At 36.3% G+C, this 27,255-nt stretch overlaps 1 protein-coding gene across 1 annotated transcript; it reads right to left on the bottom strand.

The window, feature by feature from the left end:
* Window positions 1–956: 956 nt before the first annotated feature.
* Window positions 957–24,242, bottom strand: LOC104460932 (protein tilB homolog; the record flags this gene model as incomplete). Its single annotated transcript, XM_010076764.1, is given in 11 exon segments — window positions 957–1,040; window positions 6,724–6,819; window positions 7,700–7,769; window positions 9,310–9,375; window positions 11,932–12,009; window positions 15,938–16,126; window positions 17,882–18,081; window positions 19,037–19,209; window positions 21,199–21,276; window positions 24,083–24,168; window positions 24,170–24,242. Coding segments are annotated over 11 exon segments (1,193 nt in total), but the record flags the coding sequence as incomplete, so codon positions are not given.
* Between the last annotated feature and the right edge of the window lie 3,013 nt (window positions 24,243–27,255).

Consider the following 27,255-nt stretch of genomic DNA (forward strand, 5'->3'; position numbering starts at 1 on the left):
AAAAACAAGTGATACAACTGCTCACCACCCACCAACCAATATCCAGCCAGTCCCCGAGCATCAATCACACCCCCCAGCCAACTCCTCTAGCTTATATACTAAGCATGACATTTTATGGTACGGAATATCCATTTGGCCAGTTTGGGTCCCAGGAAAAGCTGGGAGGGCAGGGGTAGCATGAGAACCTGAAAAAGTCATTGCCTTAAAATAAGCATTGCTTGGCAACAACTGAAACACCAGTGTGTTACCAACACTGTTTTCAGCACAAATCCAAGCCATAGCTTCATACTAGGTACTGTAAAGAAAATTAACTCTATCCCAGCCAAAACTGGCACAAGTGCATCGCTGATATATACTTGCTTCTGGCAGTTACCAGCTACAAGATTTCAAGAGTTTGAGGTTACATCACATTTAATAGGATGGATCGCTTGCTTCTGGCAGTTACCAGCTGCAAGATTTCAAGAGTTGGAGGTTACATCACATTTAATAGGATGGATCTATGTTATAAAACCTTACAGAATTGTTTTTTTAACCTACTTATTAGTGCAGCAGTTCAACCTGTATACCAGTAAGCAAATACATTAATGAGAGAGATTCAAAATCATTGCCTTCTAAATGGCTTTCAGACTTGGGTTACACAGCAAGAAGCTCTGCAGAGGCAATTCTCAGTACGTGAATTAGGTTTAGTATATAGCAGTTTAATAATCTGAATGAGCTGATGAAACCAAACCAACAGACAGAAATAAGTGCTTTTTGGCTCTGCTATTGGAGCAGATCACTTTATAAACAGCAGCAGACAGGCTAGTAGTCTAAAGCTTTGAGACATAGTTTTATTATATACAAATCAATATTTTCATACTTTCAACAATAACATAATAAGAAGCATATATTCTGGCATGTGAATAACACACAGACAAAAAGTAAAACTAATGTAAAAGAAAAAAAAGGAATTACCTTCTTGCATTTTTTTGCAGTGCATTGCAGTCAGAATGTTTAATTGAAGCTGATACTTTTTGCTTAGCCAGGATTATTTCTTTAGCCTAAAATAAAAATAGACAGAAAAATAATTCTCATAAAAGTTGAGATTCATGCTCACAAGCATTTAAATAATCTCCCAAACCCAGAAAAATTAAGAGGGTCTGAACAAATTTTCTCTCGTGACATTTACTCTTTCTACTATATTTTAACACTCTTCACTCAGCATGGAACACACGCATAGGCATTTTAACCAGATTATCTGAATAAATTATATTCAAATACATGTATATAAAATATTTAAAGATATACCTCTATTTGTATTTAAAGATGTGCTGTCTTGTTTAGTACCATGTTAATAATGCACATTACTGATTTTCTCCATAGCTAACTAACTGGTTCATGATGTGCATCTCACTTGCATTTCAGCTCTGGCATCCATGTGCTAGCTCAAATACTTTTATTAAAGAATTTGCTGCAGTCTGGAATTATTCTTACTCTTTATAAAAGGGACAAATGACCCCAAATTCCCTCAGCTCTTTTGTTAAAACAGAATCTCAAGTTCAAATTCCAAGTGAATTCCCCTTCTCAGAGACAACATGTCCATCACCATTTTTTTTTGAAGATGTGTTATTGACCCAAGAGTATCTCATGGCAAAAGAGTACCTTTCCCTTCTTAATAGCACCATGGGAGAGGGACCCCTTAAGCATTTGAAAGGAAGGAGAAGAACAGGAACTATAACAAATAGTTCATTTAATTGACTATTTCTTAGTGCAATTGATTTGAAAGGAGTCTGTTCCAGAAGCCTAGTGAATTTAAAGTCTCCTTTCTAAAATCAACAAGAAATAAGACAGAGCCTGCACCATCTGTCATTCATTTCTGAAATACATCTTCAAGTGGCTGATCCCCCCCTGATTCTGTAAATACCCTGGTAAACGAAAGTCAGTTTCTTTGGAACTTCCCTCTCTTCTCAGGAATCCCTTTATTTTAACAGAAATTCATTCCCTTGACACTAATGTTCCTTTCTTTGACCTCAGAGCACATCATCAAGGATGGTGAGGAAATTTGCTGATTCTGCAACAAACAGAAAAAGCTTCCTTAACAAGAAGTGATCCTGGAACTTGGGCAAGGGTAAGGATTTGGCTACTACAACTTTTATTATCAATTATCAAATATTGCTTGACATAAAATCTGTTCTGCTCAAAAGATGTCCTCCTACCTCTGTTCAAGAAAAAAATGTGATAGTCTAATTTTTCTTCTATTTGAAACACAACTCCATATGCAACAATGGTATGTGAGTTTCACCAAGCCAGCAGCTGACTGTCCATCTCTTAGTGACGGTGATCAAGTGAGGATAACTGTTCTGGAAAACAGAACTGCCATAGCTTCAACTGGCCAAAAAAATAAGACTTTGGGCTCAATAGAAAGATAACTCTATGAAATGTAAAGCCTGTGGTGCACAGGGAGACAGACTAGATTAATATAATGAAGCCTTCTGAGAGCTATTCTATGAAACTATTTCTAATAATTGCATTAATCAGAAAACAGAAAGGAGACCTCTTTTAAGATCATTATCAGAGAATTCTAGAAATGGATGTGTTAAATAGAATATATTTGAGAAAACAGAAGGAATTTGTAAAAACAAAATTTTTAAGCTGAGTCATCTTTTCAGTCCATATTCCTACAGTGACTTTCTTCTTCTCCACCAGGAATTCCACTGACTAATAAAGTTTCCCTGAAACACATTTTTTTCTGAAGGATGAATAGATTTCTAGGGTTCCACACCTGTATGTCTCCACATGCCTTTGATGGTAATGAAATATCACTGCATTTACCATACCTAGATAAGTGAGAATTATATAAAGAAATAGTATCAAATAACCTTTACACTGACATGCATAATATATACCATTCCTGTTTTTAAATTAATTAGGGAATCTAACTGTCATTGATCTTTACATTTCTAAATGCATTTGAAGGCCCAGGCAATAAAGAGCTGTCAGAACTCATTTGTGACTGCTTATATAATAAAGAATTAATCAAAAAGTCCTCAGATTCACTAAAATAAGGAAAGTGAAGTTTTGAAACATGACATGGGACGTCTCAGAACCCTCAATAAAAACTGCTTGCTAATAACATTGGGTTTTGATGCCTTTTCTCAGACATTAATTAAAATGCTATTGGTGTAGTCTGCTGATGACAATTTACAAAATCACTGATTTAATATGCCAATTTTGGTCAAAGTTTATTAAAGAAACTATCAGTTTTTATTTTTCCTGCATAATCTGCAAAGATGACATTGTCAGGGCACAGAGGTCCAAAGTTTGAAAAGCTTCATGTCACAAATGTTTTTCCCAGAAAATGAAGCATGTACAATGTAGTCACTATCAACTCCTTACTCATATAGTATAAACACTACACTTTAAATTGTCACTATATCATTTCACTGAATGTTGTGTTCTTCAGTTTGTTTTGATGACCTTCCAAAAAAGGTTGCTAGACACTACCTTAGCAAGACACCTATTCTGCAGTGATTTGCTATGCAGGAAATAGTACATTTAGGAAAAATGTTTCCAGAAAAGAAAGTGAAAATTATTTGCTTTCTTTTACTTCATGTGGAATTTACTATCTCCAACATCCATGGTATGACAAGGTCATCAGAGAGGTAAGGAAAGAGGTTTTGTTTTTCATTTCAAAGGCTAGGGAACTATGAATGGGCTGGAAGATGAATGGTGAAGGGTTTAGTAACCTGATCAGAAATGCACCAAAGCAAGTGAAAAACACTGAATGCAGTTAACGTTCTGTTCTGTTACAGACAAGAAAGATCTTTTCAGGATAGCATTGCAAGAAGCAATTATATGAGACTATTTTTAGGTTAATAGCATTTTTAACATTTCAGCTACCTAAGGAATATGCTAGGTCATTCATCTAGTTGCAAATAATTTTATTTTTATAATAATTGTTTATCAGGAACAAAAAGGTTAAATATAGTGGAATATATTCATTAGGCTTGTCTTATCACTGATACAGCCTGCAAGAAGTTGCATGAACTCTGTTCTTCCCATTATCTTACTAAAAGGAATTCACATTAAATTGATGATCTCAAATTAGTATTCTCAAGCATTGTCGATAACCTCAGCCATAATGCTCTGGAAGAAAAATACCTATTGGCCTTCCAGTTGTTGCTAATCCTTATTCATTATACTTTGCTTACTATATTTGTATGGATAGAGAGCATCTGAAAAGGATATGTATCCCAGAAATATAACTTGTGCACTCTAATTTAGTCCTGAGGTACGGGAACAGATTTTCTGACTAATATACAACAAAGAACAATACATTTGTATCAGCTACATGCAATTGCTGTGAAGTAGCACAAGTCTTTCTTTGATCAGTAAATCCATGAAGTTTACAGGATCTCAGACTCCCAGAACGGTTGAGATTGGAAGGAACCTCTGGAGGTCATCTGGTACAGCCCCCTGCTCAAGCAGGCTGCCTAGAGCTGGTTGTCTAGGACTATGACCAGACAGCTTTTGAAAATCTCCAGGGGTGGAGACTCCACAAACTCCCTGGGCAACAGTAAAAAAGTGTTTTCTGATGTTCAGAGGAAACCTCCTGTGTTTCAGCCTGTGCCCATTGTCTGTGGTCCTGTCACAGGGCACCCTTGGCTCCATCCTCTTTGCACCCTCCCTTTGGGTATTTATATGTACTGATAAGATCCCCTTGAGCCTTCTCTTCTCCAGGCTGAACAGTCCCAGCTCTCTCAGCCTTTCCTCATGGAAGAGATGCTCCATTCCCTCAATCACCTTTGTGGCCCTTTGCTGGATTCTCTCCAATATGTCCACGTCCCAAGTGTGTCTCACCAATGCTGAACAGAGGGGACCAATTGCCTCCCCGAACCTGCTGACAACACTCCTAGTGCACCCCAGGATAAAATTAGCTTTCTTTGTCAAAAGAGCACAAAGAGAAAGAAATGACCCCAAATAGCAGCTGATGGTTCATCCTTGAGACGAAAATGCTGTAATGGATATATCATGGTAGATGAATACGTAGCACCCTGTCCCACTGCTCCTACACAGCAGAGAAACTTACTAGAGGCCATAAGGGTAGGGCTGGACCACCAAGAATTTCCTTTTTCCTATAACTACCCTTGGACAGGGTGACCCTATTTCTGAAAGCCAAAAATATATGATGTAGTCCTAGAGGCCTTAAAAGCAGCCTAATCTTCCAAAGGTATAATGACAAAAAATATGACGCTGACATTGATTAACCTCTCCCACAGCTCCCAGAACCCCACCATATAATCCATTCTCACCTCCAGAACTCTACCTTCTAAAAACTTCCAGCTCCCTGCCTGCTCCAAGCCCTTCAATCAATCTTTTCTCTTCCTGCAGGTCCAAGAACCTAGTCTTACACCAGTTGGCATCAAGTCCGCCTTAAGTGCCCTCCTGCTTCTGCCAGCATCCCAAGAATTATGCCCAAAACCTGAAGATACCTCTGCCCCTCAGATTCCCTCTGCTATCTGTCTTCTGTTCGGGTACACACTGCTGTGTCTTCCCTGTAGTTAGGCTCTAACAACCCTTAAACTTCCACTGGCTGCTGGCTGGCCACCTGTTACTTCTCTCACTGCCGACCTCAGTAAGGCAAGCTGACATCCATGTCTTTGACTGTTCATCCTTACTGGTCATTCCTTCTCTATTCTCTAATTTTTTGGCACGGGGAATGTGGGAATGAGTAGGAGATGTCCTGATTCCAGCTTCGATTCTACCTCGTCTACTCATTATGTCATCCCACAAATCAAAATACCACTTAGTTATCCAGTATACAAGTTACATTTACTTGAAACCATAGGAAGACACACAGTGGAGAGGAAATAAAGTGGACATACCCATCAGTTACAATGTAAGAACAGGGCTGGGCAGGGAAGAGAGGGAATACAAAACACACTTTAAACCTATTTGTTTTTACTTGCCAGCAGAATTCTCGATTGACTTGAATCTTGATCAGCATGACACCATGCAGGCTAACATTAGAGCACAGGTGAGATAGGAGAGCGCAGAGTTAGGAATATTAGGGGAATATGACTTCTACCCAGGCTTCTTTAAGTACAAGAGACTGCTGTGCAGCATTTTTCAGTTGAAACACCATGTTGACACAACCTTCTTCCTCTATCATTACATAAACCTGGTCCAGTGGGTTCTTTCCAGCCAGGGAGAACATGAAGGGAATATGAATTAAGCAGCTCTTCTTATCACCTGAGATTTGACAGTACAATATAATCCCTGTCCTTGAACAAAAATGTAATCTTCATACACGTGTGTACCACACAAATGTTGAAAAATTGTTTTGCTTTTATTATTTCACAGGGGGAAAGACAGGTAAGTTGCTTATTTTCAGTTATTTAAAAAATCCATCATCTTACACATTTGCACAATACTGCATGTTTTGCAGAGTCTCTTTTAGTATACAAAAAGCTGGTTTTGTTGCAAATAAAGGAAATATAAATAGTTTTATTAATACTGATTTTCAAAACATTCCTTTAAAGGGATTTTAAATCCTAAAGTTTGGCTCTATGATTAAATTGTCTTTCTGGAATATTCCTTCTTTGGAAAATACATCCTGATGGGGAAGGTTAGACTGAATAATTTTAGCTAGCCAGAGGCTACCTGTAACTCATAAACATTCCCAAAGCACTCACAACATTTTAAGTAACTTTGTATGATGCCTCCTCAGATTATTTTACTTACCTTTGGCATGCTGACAACCAAATGACCAGTTGTTTGTGATCTTTTAGCAGAGCTGCTGTCTGGCTTCACTTCCTCAGGGAGCACAAGCTGAAATGGCTGTGAGAAAATATGGGATTGGAGTATATAATGCTAAAATATCTTTTTTTTGGTGTTTTTTTTGTTTTGTTTTGTTTTGTTTTTTTGCTTTGACCTGGACAGAACACATGCAGAAACATCACTATCACATCCTTTGATCTTAAGGACAATATAGGTCTAAATCCTCTCACTTTATATGTAGCATTACTAATCCTAATAAAAGATTAGCATGCTAAACAGCTTTTACTTACAAGTATAGTCATATGTATGTTCCTGAATTGCTGTCATTCCTGAAGTGACATTTCTAAAGAAGGTTATAAAATTATGCTTGACTTATACTAGCGATTAAATGAGAAAGATTATCCAGTCTATTTTAGATGTAAAGTAATCCTGAAGTTTTGTTTATGCAACTGGTAACATCAAAATTGGGGATTTTAGTTTGCTGGCTAAGTACCTTGAATTTTTTTTAAATATAAAATGATAAAGTTAAAACCACCGAGAAGAGAAAAAAAGTGGAATGACATTTTAAATGCCCTTTCAAAAGAATATACATGCATTTGTTTCTGTCAGATATAAATTCCAGATTGTGAAATTGCTAAATTCTAGCCTAGGGCAACCAGCAAGCTCTCTTCTTAAGTGAATTATAATACACTGTGTGGGGAGAATAAGAAGAGAGAAGGAGAGAAAGAGAGAGTGAAATTTCATTTGAGACTTTGCACATCTTCTGGTTAGGACCTCCACAGTTTATGTGTAGTCCAAAATAATGCAAGTATGAAAGAACATTTTTTCTGCATAGGTGTGCATGGTTGGCAACTCATAAAAGTCAGATCCAGAGTCCACTGAATAACTATGGTAAGCATTAACTCTTGATTTGGAATTAATGTAGTAAGAAAACACTAACCTTCCCCTTCACCAGTACTCGTATGTAAGTTGGCTGGATATCAACATCAAGCAGAGAAGTGTCCAAATGTCTTCAGAATGAAATATAAATAAATGAATCAATCTACAATACAGGCCAGTAAATAAGCAGTGCAAACCATATTGCTCTTAAATTATAATTTCACAGTTTAAAAACTACAAACTTCAATTTCAGGCATTAAGTTGTGTGAAATACTATCAGGATTTAATGTCTTTGGAAGAAAAACATGATCTTACTGTGTGTTCACCAAATGTCAATTAAAATAACGTCTAAATTCTGTCCACCACATCAGGTATTGTATAACTACAAGAATTCAAAATCTTTGTAGAAAATTAAAATATCTTTCTTCTACTGGTTTAGTGTTTTACATTAATATGAAAATTAATCGATTTGCTATTTAAAATTGTAAAAGTATTTTGTTGCTTTTCTTTATGAAAGCTTAACTAATAAATTTATAATAAGAGTTCTTTCTTTTTTTTGCACAGAATTTGCAGGAAAACAATGAACAGAAATACTTTACATTCCCAGAAAACACAGTACTTTTACATTTCAGTACTGTCAAACAAAATTTCTGACCTGTAAAAGCTCCACTTTAACATTTGCTCTTCATCATATGACACATACGCTCATGTTCCTGTAATGTACCAGTGAATGCGCAAGTATGTATTCCCTATTTCCCTTCTTTGTAACGTTACTTCTCAGGTGATTTTTTCAAACCTTTTAGTCTGCATTTCTTACAAGTGAGCACAGAATATTACAATATATCCAACATTTTATTGCATGTGAACAGATTTTCTGCAGCTCCAGAAAAACCTAATTCTTATAATTCAGAAACATGGAGCAGCCCTCTTTTGAGGCAAATTAATGAGCTTTAAGGAAAGAACATCTGGCTTGAGTAGTGTTTCCACGCTATAAAACTAGTGCAAGCTTTATTCTAACAGGTTCCTCTTATGGATAAATAAGCTTGTGGGTTTCCAACCCCTTCCTGATGTGCGGGTAAGGCGACTGTACTGCTTACCAATATATAGTATCAAATAGTTATCATATTTCCTTGTCATATTTTGGCCTGGTTCAACCAAATTTCTTCCAGGCAATCCCCTCATACAGTTCAGGAAATAGTATGGGCCATGAACTCTTTCTGGCAAGCAACGAAAGTAGGACAAGGCTACTCCACTTTGTTTTGCGAGGAGAATTTCACAAGGGCATGAGCTATACTAGAGCATTTCTAGGGCCAGAGAATGTGCAAAAAACCCCCATTCCCTCAACCCTAATCTGCAAATGAAGAATGGAAAAGAATTTACATAAGTATAAAAGGACAGGTGTGGTAGAAACCTTCCTGTGGACTGCAGAAAACATCAATTCCAAAAAGGACTGTTAGACACAGTCCTCACTGAGGAGTAACAGAACAGCCTTAAAGGCCTTTGGTTTATTCAATTTCATTTCTTTGGCACAGGCTTCAAGACTGATTTGATTATCCTCCATGTTATTTGTTTTACTCCTGAAAAGTCCCCATTACAGAGAGGAGCATATTTGAAACACTGTGTATTAAACCTCAAGAATGGCAAAAAATAAGAGAAAAAAAAAATCCTGACCTGTAAACAGCAAGATCCAAGATGATCTGGTTGTTTTCTTCATCATCTTTCAAAGAGAAATGAAGCCTGGTAACAATGACAAGAGACATCTCCAGGATAAATACAGTTAGAGTGAATAAGCAAACATTACAGCATACTTCAAATTCAACTGCCAGCAATACCAGGTGAATACAAATACCATTTAGACAATATGCCACATGATCATTTTAGAAACAGTTGCAATTTTCCTCATGAACAGAAAATAATACTGGTATTTGAACCTAAGTCATTGTTACATTTATTTTCTGTTCTCCCCACCCAACTCACAAGAAACAACAACAAAAAATACTGCTGAAGGTCAGTTAAAATTAAGATCAGTCTGTCAATGCAGAAAGAGAGACATCTGCTGGTGAAATCTGCCTGTGCTATTAACAGCTGCATAGAGAAATCAGTTCGTGAAAAGTATGAAAGCCCTGGAACTTGGTAATTCTAAAGTTATCATATATATTAAAAAAATTGCATCTTTGTTCATAGCAAATAATTTTCCTACAGTATAAATATATGCCTGTGTATTTTGAAAATAAAACATGATCTGCACAATATCCTTGATTCCACAAGCTTTATAGTATTTGTTGAAAATGAGACTGCAGATTGTATTAGCTGCATGTTTGTGATCTGCTGGCTGAGTTCTTAGAATTGTAAAAGAATCTTAACAATTATAAATTGAAAACAACATCTATTACTACAATTGCAAGGAGATCTAGTCTAGATTTACAAGTTCTGCTGATTTAGACAAACATTTCCCATGTATTAAAGTGGAGAAAAAACAGAATAAAACCCACCTACAAATTATAAGATTTTTATACATTAGTTATTGGTATAAAATGAGAAGGGTTTGCTTAATGTAATTTATCTGGAATATTTCAGTGACATTAAAATACTTCGATACTTTGGGTTCAGATAACAGAAAGAAGCCCAAATGTTAACAGTATAGATGATGCATTTTTTCAGCAATAAAAATGTTTGCCAGATATACTTTTCAACTTTTTGCTCTCCTGTATTCCTACAAAGTCAACTTGCAAGAAAGCTTATGGAGCTTTTACTTTATGGGTCATTTTTAATGGAAAATTGCAAAGAATACAAAACAGCTTTGTTCTGTTACTGCATCACAAATTTTGAGAATTCACTAAAACATGAAGGGTAAAAAAGATAAAAGAATTATAAAATTTTCTAGGGGGAAGCTTTAATCAAAACTGAGGAAGAGAATTCCAGCCATTCCTCTTCCTAACATTCCAAAAGAACATCAGAGAAACTTCTGCACTGAAGCAAAAATTTTGTAGAACACCTTGTATCTATTTATGTCTCTCCAATACACTGCCAGATTGCACTGGAGAGCTGTGATATTCTTGTTGAAGCCATGACAAAGACTGCTCATTGATCTGGCTTTACCCGGGAACATCCCCAGACTAAATTCTAATCCAGAAAACTGGGGTGACACAAACAGGACTGCTACCTACAGTGAACTCTAGGATGCTGTGTTTCTTCTAAAAAGAGAGCTACAGCTTTATTCTAAATGTCTCTGCTTTTTAGAAGCATAATCAAATTCCATTAACACAAAATCTAAACTATTTTAGACTTGTCTTCTTTGAACTAGAATTTTTTTTTTTCAGGCAACACGTTCTTACAAAAAAGTACATCTATACGATGGTAAATATCTTCTGGTACAGATGGAATAAACACTCTTCTGACACTACCTTTAATTTTCCCCATACCACTGAAAATTATGCAATGATCCTATAATGTAGTTTTTCAAGTCCCTTGAATGTGCATGGCATTTGTGAATTTCCAAGATTTAGAAAGCATTCTTCATGGTAATGATAAGCATGCCCTTAGCTTTGATTTTACAGCTAAGTCAGTCTTAAGATGGAAAAACTTGTTCAGAGGACAGCAGACAAGTGGCCCTTCATAGGCCACTGTAGGATGCCCTTTGGGGAGCCATTTATAAGGAAACAATGTTTGCACCCTCTGTCTCCTTTTTTCCCTTAGAAAAGGAATGCTTGGTTCAAGTGAAACCAATGGTAACACATATTGATATCCCTGGAAACTCATTCCAAAACACTTGAATACCCAGGTGCCTTGGTCAACAATAAAATACAAGAGACTTCCCCACGGAAATTGAATTACATGTCCTTCCCAGTTCTGCCAGTTTTATATCTGCCATCAGAGGACAGAATGATTTTGTCCAGAAATATTACTTGGAGGTATTTTTCTGCATTTAAAGTGGCTACTCATACACATTTATCTTCAATAGTAAAACTGGTTAAATTTTTTCTCAAAGAAAGAGAGCCTTTACCATAGAAGGGAAAATAGTAAAACATCTTATATCTTTTATAGAAAAACAATTCTTCAATCATCAAAGACCAAGATGTTAAATTAAACAGGCTTCAACACTTTACCCACATAAAACTAACTATTTTTTCCAGCATTAGAATATAATTTTAGAAGTCAGTTTCCCCACCAGCAATATAATACTGCAATGAGAATTTGTCAGCCCTCTTATTTTTCTATTGTCACATATCTTGAAACAGTTGCCCAAATCAACTATAAATAGGTTGGACTGTTGAACCTCTTAGCCTTACATACTTAGGTGCATTCACATTCAGGACTCTTCCTTCTGCAGTGACCAATGTCTGAAGAGGCTTCTCTCTCTTTTTTGTTTCCCTTAACAAAACAGAAAGAAAAATATTTTATAATTTCATATTCTGGTATCTTATGTTTAATAGCAAGAAAAAGAAAGAAGAGGGTGGCAAAAAGTAAGAATTATCTGGTATTTGATGTTAAGGATACAGCTCATTTCAGGAACAAAACAGGTTATATCACATGTCCAATTGCCCATTAAAACATCATCTAAAGATGAGAAAATTATTTGTAATGTCACGTCTCACATTGATAATAACTTCCTCTGCATGTCACAATGTCCATTATCAAACAGGAATATATCAAATTTGTCTGGTTTATATTAATAAATCAGTGGATTACTTAAACATGAAATGAGACATTCTTCTACTTATGAATGGTCATACTAATCACGAGACATCAGCACTGTTAACTGATTTGATGTATGTCCAAGCAATTCTAAAGACATTATTTCTTCATGCTCACTTAATTACTTTTACTGAACAAATGCTTGGCATATCTCTAAATAGCATGTCTATCATTCATTATTCTGCACAAGTAAAAAGAATTTTAATGGTCAAAAGATTACAAGCAGCACCAAAACAGGACACAGTATGACCAAAGTGCATGCATTAGATTATTTGTTGATGCATTTATTACATTTTTGATGTGTTCTTCCTTCAAAAAATACAATACGTGTTACTTATGGAGACTAATATTCACTGTCCATGTCCAGCTACCAGCAATTAAACTATATCTGACTTTCACTTAGCACAATAAACAAGCTACCTTAAACTTATCGATCTGCCAAAACAAAGCAGATCACTGTAAGATCATTAAGACTTGTAGTACTGTTATTTTCCTATACAAATGTTTAGATCACGAGCAAGGAGAGGAAGAGTAAGGAATCTTAGTAACATGAAAAAGAAAAATCCGCTTGCACCTAAGTAAAAAATGGCTATGTTTTCTTTAAAAAATAGACCACTGTAACTATCACTGTGCATTAATCCACCCTTCAGCTGTCCCTACCCTTAGCAGGCGGGTTGGAACTAGATGATCTCTAAGGTCCTTTCCAGCCCTAACCATTCTATGATTCTGTGATTAAGTGTGTAGGGCTACTTCAGCTGGCATATTAAAAAAAAAAAAAAAAAAAAAAGCCAATTTCTCCAAAAGACAACAGCAATACATTGCTTTTTGTGTTCCCAAACCAATTTCTTAGTATAAATTCAAGATTAAGAGATCATTAAAGGTAAATCACTAATAAGGGAAATAAAGTATGTAAGATTTAGACCACCTTCAGGGAAAAAAAAAAACCCACAGAAAAAAGATTTGATCTATAAATACAATGGATTTGAAGAAAAAATAAAAACATTCAAGTGGAGATACTGGCATGACTACATAAAACCAACTTCTGTTTAAGAAAGATTCACAACTATCCAGGTGTTAAATACTATTCTATGGTATAAATCAGAGTTTGAATGTTGGATTTGTAGGCTAGCAGTTTCTACACCTGATTCCCTACTCTTGACACTTAAATGCCAAGTGAACTGTTCTAAAGATGCAGTTCTCAGAATGCTTCAGGAAATTATATCCTAACACCTCTTAGCTGTTAATAACCTGTTTCTAGATTAAATCTGTCTGCTCATGTAAACCATTTTAAGGCAAATTCAGACATTGCATAATCATTAGAGTTTAAGATAACTTGTTTAACTTTGGGCTGAGATGAGCTGAAAGGCCTTGTTCTGACAAGGAGCAGGTATAGGAGATGCTGTGTACTTTTCTGCTGCAACTGATTTTACACTTGTGTGAATTTTCTTTGAATAAAACTGCAAGTATTCACTCATTTGGCAATAGCCAAAGCTGCTCAGTTTACTATCAAATGTTCCAAGCTGGAAAATTTAAAGTGTACTAACACGTCACAGAGAGGTTCAAATTTAGCAGTGGTCTGATTGACATCATGACAATTTTATAGTAAAATAAATATCCTTTTATTAAAGTTACATTTCAGCTCCTGTCCACCAGCAAGGATGATTTGAAGTTGTCAAAGGCACTTTTCCATTCTCACTTTTCTCATGCCACCTAAAAAAATCTCACCACCAAAACAAAATGAACCATGAATGGATTTTTAACTCCTATAAATGCTTTGGAAATTTAGAAAAATCCAGAAGGGAATTATTCTATCTTTATTATTATGCTATTTAGGCTCTCTTTGAATATTTAGAAGGAAGCGTTTGGAACACATATGCTTTTGACTGGAGCAAGGCAACCCCAAACACAGCAGAATTCTAACTAGCTAGAATCTGGGTTTCACAGTAGTTCTTCTGGGAAAGTGCTAGACCTTGAATTAATAATAGGAACAAGTTAGGCAGATTTTCGTATTTCCTGGAGAGTTCCCGAGGTCTGACTTTTTCAATACTTAGGTTTGATAAATCTTCTAAAAAAAAATGCCCTTAAAAATAACAGCTAGAAAAAATCTCTGGCACAAATGCTGTTATATAAGCAAAAGGGGGGAAAAAAAAAATGGGGGGGGTGGGGGAGAGAAGACATTGTTTACAGTGTTTGTGGAACTGATAAGCCAGCAGCAACAAGGTTTTTTTGCTGGTATCTGCATTAATTCTCCATGGTCAGTGAAATCAGTGGCAACTTCAGAAAGTTTTTTCAGGGGCCAGACATCTTCAGATTCACTATGCCAAATAGCATAGATAACATGAAAAATCTTATCACTCAGGATGAACATCTTTGATAAAGTATGAAAAGTATGAAAAAATCACATAGAAAAGGTGCCTGAAATGTCATTTAGAATCACATAATCACTGAATCAGAGAATAGTTTGGGTCCAAAGAGACCTTTAAAGGTTATCTAGTCCAGCCCCCCTGCAATGAGCAGGGACATCTTCAACTAGATCAGGTTGCTCAGAGCCCCGTCCAACCTGACCTTGAATGTTTCCAGAGGTGGGCCATCTGCCACCTCTCTGGGAAACCTGTTCCAGTGTTTCACCACTCTCATTGTAAAAAATTTCTTCCTCATATCTAGTCTAAATCTACCCTCTTTTAGTTTAAAACCATTATCTCTTGTCCTATCACAACAGACCCTACTAAAAAGTCTGTCCCCATCTTTCTTGTTGGCCCCCTTTAAGTACTGGAAAGCTGCTAGAAGGTCTCCCTGGAGCCTTATCTTCTCCAGGCTAAATAAGCTCAAATCTCTCAGCCTGTCCTCATATGGGTGGTGCTCGTGCAATCTGATCATTTCTGTGGCCCTGCTCTGGACTCGCTCCAACAGGTCCATGTCTTTTGTGTGCTGAGGACTCTAGAGGTGGACAGAGTTCTCAAGGTAGAGTCTCACAAGTGCAGGGTAGAGGGGGGAATCACCTCCCTCAACCTGCTGGTCACGCTTCTTTTGATGCAGCCCAGGACATGGTTGGATTTCTGGGTTGTGAGTGCACATTTTCAGCTCATGTCCAACTTCTCATCCACCAGTACCCCCAACTCCTTCTCTTCAGGACTGCTCTCAACCCCTTCATCCCCCAGCCTGTACTGATACTGGAGGTTGCCCTGACCCACTTGTGCTAAAAATTTTGTAGCATGGCCTGAAGGGCATTTATATAATGCAACCTGCACTCCGGATAAATGTTTTCAGATAGAATACCAAACATCGAACTACATGAAACATGTTAGTTGACAGAAAAGTGAAACTTCTAAAGTCCACAAAATGGAGTTGAAAAGAGAAATTACATTTATATTTGAGGAAAAACAAAATAAAGGGTGTCATAAATAAATTTTAGAAAATGAAACAAAACAAAATGAACAATCTGAATATTTTATTTAGATTTTATAAGCATATTGGCCCAGGCAACAGGGATTTAAGATGACAATTCTCAGTAATATTTAACGTGAGGCAGTCACCTATGTCTACTCTGTACCTTTGAAAATTTCCCCTTCCTTGATTCGTATAATATATTAAAACAAAAGCATACCTTATATTGTCTTTAGCTCTCCGTTTTTCTTCAATATATCTGTGAGTTTCTAATCTAGATTCTGGGGTATATGGTGTAGGCTCCTCCCAAAATCTTCTGTCTTCTTCATCATCTTCATCTGTTCTCTGTGTTTCTTGTCCTCTCTCTCCTTCTGACTGATGGTTTTCTTTCTTCTGTAGGGAGTCTGGGCTACACAAGATCACACAGAATATTATCGCAATGAAATGAAGAAAGAGTAACAGTACTTACTAATAAATTATTGCAATAATATTTTTTAATCCAATACTAATAGCTGTATAATTCCTACCAAGAACAGTATCTTACAGATTTGGACAACATTCTCTGCTCTGCCTCTTTCATCAATCAACAAAACATATTTGAACATAATTTTTCAACACTGACTTAAGTAAGAAGTGATACTATAGTTATGCCTAACCCTCTGAAAACCTGGATACATAGTTCAACAGATTTAGTTTTGGGAGCAGAATTTTCAGATACTTCCACAACTTTCAGGTGAAACAAAACATTCAGTCCATGTGATATTTAATGTGATGTGATTGCTGAAGTTCTTTGAGAACTGCCAATAGCAGGCAGCAGCAGATTAGGAATTTATAGGGTAGCAACATTTTACTTAGGCATCTCCTGAAGTGCCATCTTAGAACCTGAATAATTTTTCCCCCTAGCCCTAAGCCTCTGTAATCTTCAGAAATTCTCTATCAATGTAGAGACAAAACTAAATTTATGATACAGCTGTGATTTTGAGGACAAAGTTCCATAGCTAGCTCCATGGAACTTGGTCTCTGTTGGATTCAAAATAAGAAGATGGCAACTGCAGTAGATGACCCCAGACAAAAATCATTCTACTACCTAGATAATCTCAGTGATATTAGGTGGAAGAAGTACAGAAGTCAACATTCTATAGCTTTTTACATCTCATATGATCCTCAATATTCCATTTCAGTCTTCATATCTAATAACACTAAAGGAAAAGAAATTACGGGTGAACAGCTGCTTCCTCTGGAACCCCTGCATTAGCATAAGTAAAAATATCCAGCTGTTCTGAAAGAAGCTATCAATTACATTATTTTGGCACCCAGACAATTTAGCTTGGAGTTTTGGGACAAAAAATCTATTATACTGTCATCAGGTATGCTGGTTTTGGCTGGGATAGAGTTAATTTTCTTCATAGTAGCTTGTATGTGGCTATGTTTTGAAATTGTGCTGAAAATAGTGTTGATAACACAGGGATATTTTAGCCGTTGCTGAGCAGTGCTCACACAGAGCCAAGGCCTTTTCTGCTCCTCACCCCACCCCACCAGCGAGGAGGCTGGGGGTGCACAAGACGCTGGGAGGGGACACAGCTGGGACAGCTGACCCCAACTGACCAAAGGCACATTCCATACCATATGACATCATGCTCAGCATATAAAGCTGGGGGAAGAAGAAGGAAGTGGGAGATGTTTGGAGTGATGGCATTTGTCTTCCCAAGTAACCATGCGTGATGGAGCCCTGCTGTCCTGGAGATGGCTGAACACCTCCCTGCCCATGGGAAGGAGTGAATTAATTTCTTGTTTTGCTTTGCTTGTGTGCGTGGCTCTTGCTCTACTGATTAAACTCTCTTTATCTCAACCCATGATTTTTCTCACTTTTACTCTTCTGGTTGTCCACCCCATCCCACCAGGGTGAGTGAGCAAGTGGCTGTGTGGGGCTTAGCTTCTGGCTGGGGGTACACCATGACAAAAAGTCAGGAATTAATTATGTTTGTAAGTTATTATATTTTTAATTAGAGATAACATGCATGAGGAGGAACAATTCTGATAGAACAACAAAGACAAAACAAAAAGGTTTAAGTGGAATTATATAAATTATTGAATGAGAAAAAAATGAATTTTTAATAAAGAGAAGAATGATGTTGACTCAGAAACCATTGTTGTTCACTGTTACCTGTCAAATCCAAGCTTAGATTCCATTTGTTTTTGTTTCTTGTCTTTTCTTTCTTGCATCCTTCTTTGAGCCTCTTCTTTTTCTCTGGCCCTTCTGAGAAAGTAAGCTTGTTCCTGTTCTCTGATTTTCTGTTTCACTTCTGAATAGTTTTGATGTGCTTGAATCCTCTCTGAATGTTTTATTTCTATACTATCCAAATACTTCCCAAAGGGAAAAAAACCAGTATAGATATGTGAGGAATTTTAAACATATTCAAATCAACAAATCCATTAAACAGATTAATTTTGATAGATTACTTCTGTATAAAATTAAAACTACACCTTTCAAAGCTCAATAGCACTAGGTAAGTTATACGATATTAAAAAGAATTAACAGTAAGTTGCTATTCGTGTTTTCCAGGAATTTCCGTTGGTGTTACTAGACTATGTAGTAGAGATTGTCCCTTCAGCCATTTCTGATATTTGTCTGACCTTGATTAAAGCTCATGAAACTATTACAAAATGATTTATTATGTGTTAGCTTATTGCCAACTAAGTGAGTTGAATCTACTCTTAATAGGTTATACAAGTGTCTGTGCTTCTCCAATGGAAACTGTGGGAGCATACAGCAGGGATGGAACTGCCTGTTTCAATGGCAGCAAATCATTACATCAGTACATCCTTGCACAAAACCTCCATCTCAAACTATCTATTATTTACAGCCAATGCAATATAGTGCATTTTTACATCATTTTCTATCTTTCTACTGCCTTACACTGTTGGTTTGGTATATATTGTTGGTATGGTACCAACACCGTGGTAGCTTTCTGCAATCATGAAAATAATTTAAAAATAGATTGTGCATATAAAAACAAAGGAGAAAAAAATCCAGAACTGTACAGTGTATTCATTTTTTTCTGCACTTTGTTTAACGATCTCCAATGAAAATGACAGAAAAGTTAACAAATATGTGTTGTTTAGTCAAAACAGAACTAAGTAATTATCATATTGCTTACTGTAATCACTTATTCTGCAGAACAGAATTTAATTTCCTGTGGCAGTAATAAAAATGCTCCTAGTTTTCCTACCACAGGCATTTACTTTGTTTGGGATTATGATGTTCAGTCAACAATGCTGGTTATTGATGTGGATATAAATTTAATTTTTAAAATCTTACTTTTAGTTGATGAAGAGTTGCTACCACAAATTGTCTATAACCTTCAAATTCAGTGCATGGGTTACCCACTAAAAACAGTTCTTTCAGATGTATATTATATTTTAGGGATTCAGTACTGGAGAGTTCACCAATGAAATTTGCTGTCAGGTCAAGTTTCTTCAGTTCTTCACAGCCTATTTGAAAAAAACATAATTCAGTTTGTCCATAATATAAACATACACATGACATACACACAAACACAAACATACACATGCACACACTTGGATGTAAAACTGTCTGCATTTGTTGTCTGCATACTAATTTCATCCTATGAGAATACATCTTTTCCAAGCCACAAGGGAAAGTGACTGACAGCTTATGAGGTCACAATATTTATAGAAAGAAAAAAAACTCAATAAAATACAAAATATCAAAACTTATTATCGGTTTTATCACTATCAAAACTTTGTGGTCAGTGCTTGTATATTAGATGAGATATTAAATGTTTCATTTCTGGATAAGGCGAACTTCAGTTTTAACAGTCTGATTGCCTTGCTACCTCTCTTCAACTGAGTCTTCACCACATGGCTAAACAAGTGCCTAATTGCTTCAGGAGAGAAGGATCAATTATGGGTTTCATTTCTGTGTGCTGTTAATCTTAGCTAACATTATTCAAGTGTAAAGATAAAGTTTTCTAAAAATTCACTCCAAGTCAAGATGAGGCTTTCCACTCTGTGGGCTCAGCTATCATTGTGAATACTTTATCACTGGTTAAATTGCAAATACCGGTAAGAAAATGTTGTTTGTTAACCAAAACAATTCATTATAAACAGAAACTCTAAACTAGCTAAGAAAATGCTCTGGGAATTCTGGATACAGAACTTATCACCCTCTCCTACTATAATCTGTCCATGAACCTTGACTCTAAGAGTAAAAAAGTTTAGCTAAGAGCAAGTTCAACTTCAGTGCTCATCGTTGTAATCACTTCTTTTCCTTTGCATGTCTGTTTGGCAAGTATTTTATGCATAATGGAGCTGAAAGAAAATAAACAACTCAAAATGATTTATAAGGGGATTTAAATAACCCAAATTTTTCCAAGGCTTGCTCCCAAAGGCTCCGACTCCTAAGTAAATGACAAATCGCAGTAATAAATAATGCAGCCTGATGGAGGAACTTAAAATTTACTGGCATGAAAACAGATGCAAGTTTCTCAACAAATTGCCAAATATGTAATGTACTACCTATTTCTTCAACTTTTACAAATTTGTGTTCAGCCTATTTGCTTACTTTTTATTTGATTTAAGCCACCCTCTTGAATCAGCCTGTAAACTTTAAAAAAACCCAAAAAACCCAAAAAAACAAAGACTCAAAACAAACAAAACAAACAAACCAGCTTTTTTTTATTGTTCCCTTGTCAAGGTGGACATTTTAAAGATTCAGCAACAGGCCTAATCAGGATCAAAAAAGACAAATAAATCAAGTCAGAAATTATTCAAATACTACAGAATGTGTTTATTGGTGTCTCTAAGTCTCAGATTTTGATCTTGGAAAATGCCAGATCTTTGCACATGCAATGACAGTGACAGGATAAAGGATTAAACACAGATAAAACAGACAGGACTTCATGCAATGACAGATAAAAGGATCATCTAAAAATCTCCTTAAAAATACTCTAGTCTGCGAATACAACCTGTCCGCAGAGTAGAACATTTGTGTGTGTGACACTTGATTGCTGAAGTGAAGATGACTGCTGAAACACTACGTAGGAGAGACTTTTTACAGCCTGCATACCATTAAAAAAAAAAAAAATCACATCGCTCCAGCTAACCTGCATAAGAAATTATCTTATCTTTACACTAGGGAAATACCAATTTCATGAAAAATTTGGGTTCCCACTTTGTAAATCATTGAAGGAGAGAGCTATAACTGGCAACACCAGTGAGGGCTATGCAAAAAGTGAGTTAAAATACCTTTAAGAAAGTTCAATGACAAAACTTCAGGAGTAGGAAGCACTTGCTACGAAGAAGTATTTTTGAAATGCTGTACACAGAAAGGCTCTTTCTGAGTATCAACAAAGTACCTTTACTGGTGGACATACTTCATGGCTTCCACCCTCTTTTACACTAAGTCATAACTTAAGTGTTTCAATATGAAAAGACAAAATGGTTTGTTCAAAATCTGACCTTCCAGATTTTCAATTCTTTCAATGTTGTTCAAAGCTAGATTCAAATATTCGAGCTTCTTTAGTTTGCCCACATTTTCTGTAACAAAACATAGATCTGTTATTTCATTTTTCTACATTGGAAAGGGCATGATCATTTTACATCCTCACTTTACTTCAAAGAAACAATAAAAGAGAAAAATATAAAGGACAAACCAGATGATTATGTATCAAATTACTGGGCATTAATATTCTAATATTAATAAAAAGACAAAACCAAAAGTGCTCTGAAAACACAAATTAAAATTAAAAAGTAAAAAATAAATAAGGAATGTTATAAACACATTTTTATGACAAACCCATAGAACAAGTATATAATGTAAGAGGACTGGCCAAAAAGCATGGTGAAACATTCCATTTGTCATGAAACTCAGAAAGGATCAGGCCATACTTACTCAAGCGTTATAAAATTATTTTTACATTCATTTATATGTAAAAGATTGGCTTCTTTATTTTAAATTTAATTTGTAAAGATCTTTTAGCTATAAGAAACATCTTTCCCCTTTTTAAAAGTTTTGCACATAAGGATTTATATGGCTTCAGTATGAACAAAACAAAGACACACACACCTCGCCTCCTAATCTGGAATCTAACCTGTATTATTTTCACAATGAATACTGAAACTAGCAGGTTCACAATGTGTGGGGTTGTGTGGCTAGCATTTCCTCTTTTTAGTACACAAAGGAGATAAAGAGGGAATAGGGTAGCAAGCATCTTCATCAGTTCCAAAAATGTCTGAAAAAATTGGAATACCATTTGAGATACAAGACAGACAGGTCAAAGACATAAATCTGAGACAAGATACATAGCATAACTTGTGTCATGGTTCACCAGTTCCTCCTCATTCACCAGATCTTTCAAAGATCTGACTGGAGAATCTGTCCAATCAAGACATAAAGTTTACCTCTAACTCACAAATTCACAAGCTGCACCGATTAACTGCTGTACATACTGTCCCTGCTGAGACAAACAAAGAAATTCAAGCAGAGGGAGCTTCATCTAACCAACACAGATCACGCCTACAGCTGAGCTAGTTGTCTGGGCTCCTCTATAATCAATAAAGAGAAACAGGCTCTTCAAGGTGCAATTTGTCTTATCTTAAATTGGCTGTCTAGAACCAGTGAACCAAATAATGCTCAAAAGTATCTTTTCTCCATCACTGGTTATAAAGACAGGCTACAGTAACTGCCTAAGACATAGATGTCTAAAAATTGGGTCACCTGAATCCTACCACTTAGATTACTAAGACCTTGGAGAGATATTTTCTTCATAATTCATAAACAGACAATGAAATTAATTTCACAGCAAGGACCTGTGCAGCTTAGGTTGTCTGTTCATTTTTCTTACAGCACTTCTTTTACAGTGCTGTCTGTACACATGAAGCTGTGAGAGACACAAGTGCTGAAGTCAATGGTACCTTGTGGGTTGTTTTCTATTTATATTATCATCCCAACAGAGTCAATATAAACCATTTGGCTACGACATTTTGAAGTGCGCTTGGAACTGCCGTGTGCTCTGCATGGACCTGTCAGTATCCACTGGGAAGAATTACCTCTCAAATTCAGTACGTTGTAACACAACTCCTACTGGCAATCCTTTTGGTCACTACTTACATAATTTTTTTTTTTTTTTATTTGTTACCAAGGCATTATCTTGGAAAGCTGTTACATTACACAAGAATACATGAAGTAGGAAGTTTCATGCTTTTCCAACTCCTACAGTTAGATTAAGTTAAGATAAAAATTGAATGTCTCAGACATGAAACTGCCGAAATAATTTTCTGTCCAAAAAGCAAAGATGTGAATGGTAATATGATATACTGTACTAACCTAAAGGAGATATGAGTGTTGACAAAAAAATGAGATTAAGTCTTGTGCCTTATGAAGGACACAGTAACAGAGAGAAAAACAACTTATTTTAGTCCCATTTTTGATGGGGCAGAGCCGCATAAAGCAGCTGCAAAAACCTTATTCTCTCTGGGAGTAGATTCCTCCACTCTAAGAAAAGCAGATGTTATCAGCACAGGTACTCCCTCAGAGGATCCTGATGAGCTCCTCCAGAGGATTTAAAGCCTTTGACTACAATTCCTGAGCACAGAATTTCACCCTAAAACTTTATTTTTTTTTCTTCCTCTTAAGGAACTTAAAAGAAATACGCTAATATAATTCCTGAGCACTTACGACTTTCCATTTTTTATCTACATACTATCTGTAGAGTCTAAGCTTTTCCAGCCCAAGACCTGATGTTGTATCTTTCTGTAAAGAGTCTAGCAAACATGAATCTATACCACAAAACGTAGACCATATGAAATTATACCTTCTGTGGTGCAGGAAGAGCATTGAGACTTTGCTGTAAAAAGTTGTCTTTATGCGCAAAAGCAAGTATTTTACCTGAATAAGGATTATTCCAATGTTAACAAAAAATACCATTTGTATAAAAACTGAATTTAAAAATGAGCCTGAAGAGCGCTAGACCTACGATATCACAGTCCATGGTGTATGCTAAACTGTTTGTCTCTCTGTTTGCCATAAAGACAGGATATTTAAGTTATATTCTGGTTTATGATATTTTAATCAATAAAAGGTGTTCCACATTAATAATCTAGTGACTTGTTTCTCAGTACTAACTTTTTCATTTAAAATTTCTCTTGCAAATTTCTGAGCTGCTTAGAAATTTACTAAGGAGACAGGGAAAGGAAACCTTGTTAGGAACAGATCCATAAATAACTTTTCTGTAGTTACTCACTCTACATTCCCTTAAAGTATAACAGAGCAAATATTTTTTTCTGATTTCAAAATTATGCATACAAATCTATTTAAGAAGAAACATATCCAGAAAACACTTACCAATTTTTGGAATTAGATTATTCTGAAGATAGAGAATTTTTAAATCTCGACACCATTTGTCAAGATACTCTAGTTTTTCTATTTCCTAAAAAAATTTCTTCCAGTGAAAAAATTTCACAGTTGTTATGTTCTGCACGTCTTCTCACAAGATCTTCAGTGACTGAAAGAAACATCAGACATTGTATCTCCCTTTAGTAATTATCTGCCATCTGACTTATGAACAACTTATAAAATCATTAAAACCTTTTGTTCCCCCATACCAAATAGATATGTGGTAGAACACCAACAAAAACAAACAAACAAACAAAAAAAACTCCTAAAAAGGATATTAAGTGCCAGGTAATTTCAGCCTGCTCCGCCACAGTCAACATCATTTGTGAAACACACATCACCTGTGACATTTTAAAAAATCCATATGAAAACTGCTGAGTCTTCCATAAGAGCGCGATACAGCCCTCGCAGAAATTAATCCAGCATCCATTCTTTGCAGCATAGCTCGGGTTGCAGATTGATTCATGTAAGCAAGCATTGGAGTGTTTTATGCTTTTTTATTTCCTGATGCCAGATGTTCACAAAAAGTGAACTAGCTACCGTGGGCCATCATATTCTTCTGCCAGCACAGGGTGCACAGAAATAAGCAGGATGAATGCTGAAAGTGGGCAGATATTCTATACTTTTTCAGTGCTTGAGGTAAAGCCATAACTAATTCATGCTTATAAATGTTTACGTTAGAATGAAATTCAATCCTGAGTATTTCTTAGGCACTACCAGCTCATTAGCAGCCAGCAAAGGAGTTTCAGTGGCCGAAAAACACCAGAGACCTGAGTTCAGAGTTTTCACATAGTAATATTTAATGCCAGGCAATCTTTCAAACAGTGAAAAGGCTCTGTATAATGAAGGTAAAGAAATTCTGTGAGAACCAGTGCTCACTCTTGAGCTAGATGTTACTACTTTGTTTCCAGCCCACTGCACCAAAAAAGCACTAGCATTTTCCTCTCCTTGACAAGCAGCGAACTACAGTGAAGTACTGATTAAAAACTAGGGTTTTATCAAATTAGCATAGCTATTTTCATTATTTTTAATGTCAAAAAAGGACTAGTAAGCCTTTCAAAAAGACTCTGAAGAAAATAAAGTAAAAAGAAAGAATATAAATAGAGACCAGTGAAAACAAATTGTTCCTACCATACAATAATTAAAAGTATTATTTCATCACCTTTATCTCAGGAAGGTTTTGTGAAATCATCAGGTTTTATTAGTGGTCCTGGAATGGCTGCACACATTCACATGGACTGGTCTGCTACAAGCTGGGTAAAATATGTACCAATACAGCCCAAACTCGCATGTGTCAATATAGGTCTTCTATCTACAGCCTTTGGGAAAGGGGTGCAACTGGTTTTGCATATATTATATTATTTACAGACGATCAGGATTAAATCTCCCTTCTGTTCAACAGAGTGTTATCCGACATACTTACAGAATGTTATAACAGCAATACCGATATTGATCTAAGAGGGGATCCTGTCTGCACACATAGAATATTGGGAAAGCTGTCATTTTCTTTTTCAATCGTGTTGGGCAGGTTTGCTACATGTGAACAACCATCTTCCCTTCAACAGCTCATTGATTAAACTTGATTAAATTAATAGAGAAAACAAAAAAAAAATTGCAATAATTGTGAGTAAATATTTTAGTCTTCACCAAAAATATGAAAAAACATTGGCCTTTCTAATAAGTTACTTGGCAAATCTGCTGGAAATTAAAACCAAAACGGCCTGCTTACTAATGTGTTGCTTGGTGGATCTTTCAGTGCTGGTATTTCCAGTGCAAACAGGTATTTTTGAGCAAGAAAACAACAATATTCCACAATCTGCATACATATGCATTGGCAACAACATTATGTTCTGTACCCTTTACACAGAAAGAAGTCATACAAACCATTCCAGACAGAGTTTTATTAGAGTCAGATTTCCCTTTGCTGATGAAAAGAAAATTGGAGTGATTGTTGCAGTGATTATGCAAAAACGTCTACTTTCATTACCAGATGGTTTGCAAAGCAAAGACAATCATTCCCAATAGAAACTACAGTGGAGCTTTAGAGAACTGTTTGGGGGACTTGCTGCAGGGAACCAAGAGAATATTTGACATTTTGGATGCTATCTAGTTCATGTAAGAGGAACGAGGGAAACAAACTTGCAAGAGAAAATAATAAATTTTAAATAAAAGCTTTCGCAGGACATTGACAAAACACATTGCAACATTACTTCTCACTGAGAAGTTAATTAACCAGATTATCTGATGTTGTGCATAGTAACAGGAGAATGGATCGGTGACCTGAGAGATCACAGCTACTCCCATGTTCCCATGAACACAGGAGGAAGTAAGGGATCATCAGTCAACTGGAGATAACAACAGATCTTGAAAATCTTACAGCTGGGCTTCCAAAAATTACATGTATTAATCAAAAAGGTGCAGATACGAAGGAAAGCATTAAAGAAACTGAAAGAATAAGCAGGTGGACAGCTGCAAGTATGTGAAGAAACAGTTGGGGAACCTGCATTTCAGAAAAATGAAGGATTCAACCATTATTTTAAGACTCCAATTCATGCCACGCCATTCAGGAGATGAAGCCATTCTCCTGCAGGCAGTGCCTGCTCATAGCGGGCACCTGCCAGCTTCATGCAGAGAGGAGTTCGTTTCCAAAGCACTATATTAGCCCAGCAAGGGACTGGCAGTCCAGTCACTGTATACAATCCAAACAGATTTCAGGGAAAATCACAGATGACGACAATTCCATAGCATCTTTTTTCTTGAGTGATATGTATGAGCCTTTTAGGTCATATACAGCTTTACCTCTAAAAGATTATGGATTCGTAAGTATGGTGTATTTAAACCTCATTCTGTGTTTTTAAAATTTTTTTTTTCATCTCTAATAAAGCATCTGCATTGGTTTAAAAAAAGTAAATTATCCTGTGGTGTTGAAAATTTACAACGGCAGGGAAAGGGCAGCACTGACAGCTCTAGGCAAGTATCTCCCCTTGCAGGGGCCTGCCCCACACACGGAGGGGTCCCGCCTGGGCCACGGAGGCTCTTTCAGGAGGCAAGCACACCCACGGAGGAGAGAGGGGCTGCCAGGGGGTGTGGGGATGCCAGGGAAGGAGGGCAAGCGTGGGGGG

Source organism: Pterocles gutturalis, unplaced genomic scaffold (genome assembly GCF_000699245.1).
Source record: "Pterocles gutturalis isolate BGI_N339 unplaced genomic scaffold, ASM69924v1 scaffold2973, whole genome shotgun sequence".
NCBI lineage: Eukaryota > Metazoa > Chordata > Aves > Pterocliformes > Pteroclidae > Pterocles > Pterocles gutturalis.